Here is a 10,282-nt window from a genome sequence, read left to right on the forward strand (position 1 = left end):
GATGACGAATGATGATGATGATGATGATGATGCTGCTGCTAATCCTACGCTGACGTCATCCATCGCTGACAAAGAACAAACAATGGTATGACGATGATTGATATGCATGATGAATCTGCGTGCTATCCTACCATGAACTTCATCATCGCTGACAAGTAACAACAGGTAAGAACGATGATGATGAGATGAATGATTGATCTGCTGCTATCCTACGCTGACTTCATTCCATCGCTGACAAGAACAAGCAAGGTATAAAAGATGATGATGATGAATGATGATGCTGATGCTATCCTAAACGCTGACTCATCCATCGATGACAAGAACAACAAGGTATGGCAGTGATGATGATGATGATGATGATGATGCTGCTGCTATCCTACGCTGACTCATCCATCGCTGACAAGAACAACAAGGTATGACGATGATGATGATGATGATGATGCTGCTGCTATCCTACGCTGACTCATCCATCGCTGACAAGAACAACAAGGTATGACGTGATGATGATGAGACGATGATGATGATGATTGATGATGATAGCTGCTGCTATCCTATCTCGAATGACTCATCCATTCGATGGACAAGAACAACAAAGGTATGACATGATGATGATAGATAGGTGATGATCGCTGCTCTTATTCCTACCTGACTCATACCCTCGCTGACAAGGAACAACAACGGTCATGTCGATGATGATGATGATGGTGATGATGATGCTGATGCTATCCTGCGCTGACTTATCCTTCGCTGATGAGAACAACAAGGTATGGCAGTGATGATGGTGATGATGAGGTATGGCACGATGATGTATGATGATGATGATGATGATGACGATGACGAGGATGATGATGCTGATGCTCTCCTACGCTGACAAGAACAACAAGGTATGACGATGATGATGGTGATGAAGATGATGATGATGATGATGATGATGATGATGATGATGATGCTATTCTATGCTGACTCATACGCCTCCGCTGACAAAACAACAAGGTATGACGATGATGATGGTGAATGAGGGATGATGATGTGATGATGATATGATGATGAATGATGATGATGATGATGCTCTCCTACACTGACTCATCCCTCGCTGACAAGAACAACAAGTTATGGCGATGATGATGATGATGATGATGAGTACGATGACGATGATGATGATGATGATATATCTGATGATGATTGATGATGATGAATGACTCCATACGCTGACTCATGCCCTCACTGACAGAACTACAAGGTATGCAGTGATGATGATAGATGATGATGATGATTGATGATTATGCTCTCGAAAAAAAAAGCCTACAATCTGTACAAGAACAACAAGTTATGGCGATGATGATGATGAGTGACGATTAATGATGTGATGATGATGATGATGATGATGATGATGATGATGATGCTCTCCTACACTGACAAGAACAACAAGTTATGGCGATGATGATGATGATGACGATGATGATGGTGATGATGATGATGATGATGATGATGATGATGAATTCTGCTCCTACATCTGACAAAACAACAAGTTATTGGCGATGAATGATGATGATGACGATGAATATGGTGATGAGTGATGTTGATGATAAGTGATGATTGAAATGCTGCTGCTATCCTATCTGACTCATCCCTCGCTCACAAGAACAACAAGGTAAATGGCGTATGAATGATGATGATGAGCTGAGTCCTACCTGACTCATCCCCTCGCTGACAAAAACAAAACAAGAGTATGACGATGATGATGGTGATGATGATGATGCTGCTGCTATCCTATGCTGACTCATCCCTCGCTGACAAGAACAACAAGGTATGACGATGATGATGGTGAATGATGATGACGATGATGATGAATGATGAATAATGATTGACGATACATGATAGATGAATGATGATGAAGGGGGGGGGGGGGGGGGGGGGGGGGGGGGGGGGGGGGGGGGGAAATTGACAGTGATGAGATGATGATCTTAACTGGTCTCTCATCCTTGCCTCTCTACGCGCTGCAGGAACACTGATAGCTAAAGCATGGAGCCTACACTCAAGGCCTTATGCGTCTAAACTGATCCCGCGATGAGGGAATCACTGTCCTGGCTCGGTGGCGCCGCCCGCCAGTGTGAGACTGTCGCGCACAACAGTCACAGAGCAGCAAGGAGTGGAATATACAATATACATAATACAGGCACCTAGCCATAGCCGACATCACTACATACACACGCATACATACAGCACCTAGCGACATACTACAATCACTACATACTACCGCTACATACAGCAACCTAATCATACGACAGACACTACATACTAACAATGCAAACATACAGAGCACCATAGCCATGAACGCTACAGCAGCACATACTACACCCAATAACATTACAGCACCTAAGCCATATACCGACAGCATCTTAACCATACTACATCATACATACAGCACCTATCCATAACCGACAGCACTACATACTATCAATCCAGTACATACAACACCAGGTAAGCCATACCGACAGCCACTACAAGTACTACATGCAATACATACAAGCACCTAGCCATATCGACGAGCACTACATACTTACACGCATACATAAACAGGCACCTAAGCCATACCGTGACAGCACTACATTACTACACCATACATAGTCATGCACCGGGGGTAGCCATACCGAGCAGCACTTACAATAGCTACACCATACATACGAGCACACTAGCCATAACCTACAGCCACTTAGCATACTACAGCGCATACATCACAGGCACCTAGCCATACACGACAGCCAGCTACATACTACAATGCAAGCATACAGCACCTAGGCCATAAACGAGCAGCACTACATACTAACACTGCATACATACAGCACCTCAGCATTCCGACAGCACTACCATACTACACGCATACATACAGCACGCCTAGCCATACGACAGCCACTACATACTACAGCGCATACATACAGCACCTAGCCATGACCGACAGCACTTACATACTACCATCGCATACATACAGCAACCATAGCGCATATCCTGACAGCACTACATACTACATCGCATACATACAGCACCTAAGCCATAGCCGACAGCAACTACATACTAACAGCGCATACATACAGCACCAGCCATACCGACAGCAACTAACAAAAGTACTACATGGCATACATACAGCCACCTACCATACCGACAGCACTATACATACTACCGGCATACATACAGCACCTTAAGCGCATAACCTACAGCAACTACATACCTACAGTGATCATACAGCACCTTACCATACCGACAGCACTACATACTAACGGGCTATACATACAGCACCTAGCCATACACCGACACACGCACTACATACTACATGCATACATACAAGCACGCTAGCCATACCTACAGCAACTTACAGTACTGACATGCATACATACAGCACCTAGCCAAATAACCGAACAGGCACTGACATACACAACGCATAACATACAGCACCTAGCCATACCGACAGCACTACATACTAACATGCATACATACAGGCACTCCTAGCCATACCGATCAGCACTACATACTACACTCATACATACAGCAACTACCATACCGACAGCACTACATACTACAACGGCATACATACAGCACCTATGCCATACCCGACAGCACTACATTATACTACAGTGCATACATAGCAGCACCGTACCAATATTCCTGACAGCACTAAGCATACACATCGCATACATACAGCACCTATGCCATAACCGACACGCACTACATACAACACACGCATACATACAGCACCTAGCCATACCGACAAGCACTACATAACTGACAACGCATACATACATCAAGCCTAAGCCATACCGACAGCACTACATACTACACGCATACATACAGCACCTAGCCATACCGACAGCACTACATATATCTACACGCATACATACAGCACCTAAGCCATAAACCGAACAGCACTACATACTACATGCATAAATACAGCCCTAACCATACCGACAAGCACTACATACTACACTGCATACATATAAAACAGCACCTAGCCATATCCGGACAGCTAACTACATACTAACATGCATACATAACAGCAACCTAAGCGCATAACCACAGCACTACAGTACTACATGCATACATACAGCACCTAGCCATACCGACAAGCACTCACATACTACATGTAAATACATACAGCTACGCTAGCCCATACCGACAGCACTACAGTACTACAAGTTGCATACATACAGCACGATAGCCATACTAAGTACTACATACTACATCGCAATACAGTACAGCACTCTAGCCCATACTACAGCAGCTACATACTACACGCATCCATACAGCACCTAGCCATAACCGACAGCACTAACATACTACATGCATTACATACAGGGCACCTAGCCATATCTAACAGCACTACAAATACTAGCACCATACATATCAGCACCCTAGCCATACCCCCTACCAGCACTACACTACTACACGCAAACATACAGCACCTAAGCCATACCGGACAGCACTCATACTAGCATGCAACTATACAGCACTAGCCATACCGACAGCAATACATACTACATGCATACATACAGCCACCTAGCCATACCTAACAGCAGCTACATCACATTTCGGCATACATACACAACCTACCATACCGACAAGCACTACATACTACATCGCATACATACAGCAGCCATAAGCCAACCGACAGCAACTACATACTAACACGCATACCATACAGACCTAGCCATAACGACAGCAACTAACATACTACACGCATACATACAGCACCGGTAGCCATACGACAACGCAACTACGATAACATGCAACGATACAGCACCTAGCATACCTACAGCACTGAACACTACAACTGCATACATACGAGCACACTAGCCATACCCTACATCAACTACATACTACACGCATACATACAGCAACTAAGCCATACCGACACACTAACATACACACGCATACATACAGCACCGTAGCCAACCGACGAGCACTACATACTACATGCATACATACAGCACCTACCATACCTGACAGCAACGTACATACTCACGCATACATACCAGCACCTAGCCATACCGAGCACTACATACTCAGCGCATACATGTTACAGCACCTAGCCATACCGAAACAGCAACTACATACTACATGCATACATACAGCAACCTAGACCATACCTACAGCACTAAATACTACATACACGCATACTACAAGCACCTTAGCCATACCGACAGCACTACAATACTACATGTCATACATACACACGACTAGCCATACCGACAGCAACTAGCATACACATTGCATACATACAGCACCTAGCCATACCTACAGGCAACTACAATACTAACACACGCATACATACAGCACTAGCCTATACCGACAGACTACATACAGCATGCATACATTTACAGCAAACCTAGCCATACCGACAGCACTAACATACTACATGCATACATACCAGCGCACCTAGCCATACCGACAAGCAAACTAAAACTAATACTACATGCATACATACAGCACCTAAGCCATACCGACAGCACTACATACTACATCATACATACAGGCCACTCTAGCCATACGACAGCACTACAGTACTACAATGCATACATACAGGCACCTAGCGCATAACCGACAGCCCGTACATACTACAGTGCATACAACAGCACCTAGTCCATGTACCAGACAGGCACTAACATACTACACGCATACAATACAGCACCTAGCCATTAAACCTGACAGCACTACATCTACTACACCATACATAACAGCACCTAAGCCATACCGACAGGCACTAACATACTACACGCATACGATACAGCACCTAAGCCATACCGACAGCACTACATACTACATGCAATACATACGAGCAACCTAGCCTATACCGACAGCACTACATAGCTACACGCATCACATACAGCACTAGCCATAACCGACAGCACTACATACTACAACGGCATACATAACAGCACCTAGCCATAACTCGACAGCACTACATACACATGGCATAACATACCAGCACCCTAAAGGCCATACCGACAGTCACTCACATAAACACCGCATACATACAGGCACCTAGCCATGACCGACAGCACTAGACATACTAACATGTCAATACATACAAGCACCTAGCCAATACCGACAGTGCTACTACATACTACATGCATACATACAGCACCTAGCCATACCGACAGCACTACATACTACACGCATACATACAGCACCTAGCCATACCGACAGCACTACATACTACACGCATACATACAGCACCTAGCCATACGCGCGACAGCAGATACAACTACAGCGGCATACATCAAGCACGTAGCCATACCGACAGCAACTACAATACTACCAATGCATACATACAGCACCTAGCCATAACGACGGCACTACATACATACATGTCATACATACAGCACCTAGCCATACCTCAGCACTACATACACACGCATACATACAGCACGCTAGCCATAACCGATCAGCACTACATACACATGCCATACATACAGCACCTATCATACGACAGCACTACATAGCTACACGCATACATACAGCAACCTAGCCATACCGACAGCACTACAGTACTACATGCATAACATACAGCACACTAGCCATACCGATCAGCACTACATAATCTACAGCTGCATACATACAGCACCTAGCCATACCGACAGCACTACATACTACATGCATACATACAGCACCTAGCCATACCTACAGCACTACATACTACACGTCCATTACATATTAAAAAGCAGCACCTAGCCATAGCCGACAGCACTACATACTACATGCATACATACAGCACCTAGCCATAACCTAACAGCACTAATACATACTACATTGCATACAATACAGCACCTAATGCTCATACCGACAGCACTACATACTACACAGCATACATAACAGCACGCTAGCCATACCGACAGCACCTACATACTAAACAGCGGCATTTACATACAGCACCTAGCCAATAGCCTAACAAGGCACTACATAACTAACACCATACATACAGCACCTAGCCATAAAACCGAACAGCACTACATACTACATGCATACATACAGCACCTAGCCATACCGACAGCACTACATACTACCGCATACATACAGCACCTAGCCATCCGACAGCACTACATACTACACGCATACATACAGCAACACATAGCCAATACCGACAAGCACTACAACTACATGCATATCATACAGCACCTAAGCGCAATATCCTACAGCACTACATACTACACGCATACATAACAGCACCTAGCATACCGAAACACAACTACATACTAACACGCATACATACAACACCTAGCCAATCCCGAAGCAGCACTAACATACTACACCATACATACAGCACACTAGCCATACCGACAGCACTACATACTAGAAACGCATACGATACAGCAACCTAGCCATACCAATACAGCACAACATACTACACGCATACATACAGCACCCTAGCCATCACCGACAGCACTACTATACTACATAACATAGCATACAGCACCTAGCCAATAACCGACACACTAACATACTACACCATACATACAGGCACCTAGCAATACCTGAATCAGCACTACATACTACACGCATAACATACAGCACCTAAGCCATAAACCGACAGCACTAACATACTTACATGCAATACATACACACCATAGCCATAACGACAGCATACATACTTCAAGCACCTAGCCATACCGACAGCCAAACTAACATACTACACGCATACATATCAGCACCTACCATAACGACAGCACTACATAACATAACTACGCATACATACAGCACCTAGCCTACCGAACAGCACTACAGTACTACACCAACATACACAACCTCTAGCCATACTACAAGCACTACATATCTACACGCAATACATACAGCACCTAGGCCATACCGACAGCATACTACATACCTACAACGCATACATACAAGCACCCTACATAGACGACGCACTAACATACTACATCATGTTGCACCTCCATGCATACATACAGCACAGCCCATACGCGAACAGCACTAACATACTACAACGGCATACATACAGCACCTAGCCAACCGACAGGCACTACATACTACACGCATACATAACAGGCACCTAGCCATAAAACGACAGCCACTATCATACTACACCATACATAACAGCAACCTAGCCATACCGACAGCACTACATACTACATGCTACATACAGCACCTAGCCATACCGACAGCCTACATACTACATGCATACATACAGCACCTACCATGACCGACCGCACTACATACACACCGCAAAAATACATACGCACCTAGCCAATACCGATCAGCGCAACTAGACATACTACATGCATACATACAGCACCTAGCCATACCGACAGCATACATTACTACACGCATACAATACAGCACCTGAGCCATACCTACAGCACACATACTACACGCATACAGGTACACAGCCGTAGCCATATCCGACGCAAACTACATACTACACGCTTAATACATACAGCACTAAGCCATAACCGACAGCACTAAACATACTACATACTACAACAGCACCGTAAGCCAACGGACTCAACTACAGTCTATGAGTAGATGTGGTATTGATATTTAGTGCAAGATTATAATATAATAATATATATATATATTTTATATTACGTATGTCGTAAATATATATTTTATTTATATATACAGAGAAACGCAGAAGAAAGAGAGAGAAAGAGAGAGAGAGAGAGAGAGAGAGAGAGGGAGGGGGGAGGAGGAGGCGAGGGAGGAGGGAGGAGGGAGGGAGGGAGGGAGGGGAGGAGAGAGGGAGGTGAGGAGGGAGGGAGGGAGGAGAAGAGAGAGAGAGAGAGAAGAGAGAGAGAGACGAGAGACAGAGAGCAGAGGGAGAGATGAGAGAGAAAAGAAGATACACACACACACACACACACACACACACACACATACACACACGCGCACGCGCACGCACACACACACAGACACACACATACACCAGCAACGCAGCATCCACCCGGACTCCTGCTTATACTCACTGAACCATGACCTCACTGAAGTATGACCTCACTGACCTACGACATCACGACCTCACTCAACTATGACATCACGACCTCACTGACCTACGACATCACGACCTCACTCAACTATGACCTCACTCAACTATGACATCACGACCTCACTGACCTACGACCTCAGTCCACTATGACATCACGACCTCACTGAACAATGTATGACTCCACTGAGCTACGATCTCTGATGTACGACGGCATGGTACGCGTCTGCATGGCTGACTGGCTGCACATCTGCATGGCTACCTCCCAGGGTTTCTTACACATAAGAGGCACAGTGGCGCACCGCCGTTGTCTAATTTAACATCGCCATTGCATCTAAAGCCCGGCGCACACGTGAGTAATTTTACTCAAGTAAAATGACGCACGAGTCATTTTACTCACGTGTGCAGCGGATTTTCGTTGAGTATTTTGACGCATGCGTCATTTTACTCAATATCAAACGTGTTTGATAATTTTTGACTCATGCGTCACTTTACTCAACGTGTGCGCGCGCGCTGAGTAAATTTACTCAACACTGGTACTCACAGCGCATGCGTTTAAATCATTGTGCGCCCAGTATTGGCTGCGCACAGTCACGTGATCTGCATTAACACTTATTCCTTGAGTATTTTGACTCGTGCGTCATTTTACTTGACTTACTCCTCACGTGTGCGCCGGGCTTAAGGCATCTATAACATCGCTCAAATGCAGTCTATGACATTCAATTTTTTTAAATTTTGCTGGGGGAGACCCCACAGATCCCCCTCTCCCTCTCTCCCCCCACGTCCTCCTGAAGCGTCCACATGCGTGCCTTTGAATCCATCATGTGCGTTTTTTTCCCAAACTGGCCATTACCTCCTTTGTCTAATTATCCCTCGGAAGAAACCCTGCTTTGTGTTTCAGTCTTAAAGTCGCACAATGCGCATCCAAACGCTAATTTATCCAGTACTAGACTTCGCAACTATCGCAGACTATCGCAAATACTTCGTGTCATGCATAATCACACTACCCTATGGCAAAATAAACTCTAGTTCCTTCCATTTCAGTGCGCGTTTGCTTAAAACTCACAAGAAAGAGGTGCGAAATCTGGTAATCTGGCGCCAACGCTAAATTGTTTGCCAAACAATTTCGCTAAAAATCGGTTAGGTGACGTCACATGTTTTGATCTTTGCTACACCCGTACCGCTGTACCGCAGCACCACTCCACGGCTGCTTGGCAGGGCAACGCGAAAGTGTCAACAACATCGGAGAATTTGAACAACATTGGAGGTATTTTCAAATGCCTTTTATAAGACAAC

At 45.0% G+C, this 10,282-nt stretch overlaps 1 protein-coding gene across 1 annotated transcript in view; it reads right to left on the reverse strand.

Moving 5' to 3' along the window:
- The window catches only part of LOC106815463, a gene marked incomplete at its 5' end in the record, with an annotated part of 17,948 nt that overhangs the window by 3,418 nt on the left and 4,248 nt on the right, over positions 1–10,282 (reverse strand). Inside the window, one exon of the mRNA XM_014819923.1 lies at positions 657–747. Coding sequence (XP_014675409.1) covers positions 657–747 — 91 coding nt within the window. The remainder of the gene's footprint in view (positions 1–656; positions 748–10,282) is intronic.

Source organism: Priapulus caudatus, unplaced genomic scaffold (assembly GCF_000485595.1).
Source record: "Priapulus caudatus unplaced genomic scaffold, Priapulus_caudatus-5.0.1 Scaffold1120, whole genome shotgun sequence".
Lineage (NCBI taxonomy): Eukaryota > Metazoa > Priapulida > Priapulimorpha > Priapulimorphida > Priapulidae > Priapulus > Priapulus caudatus.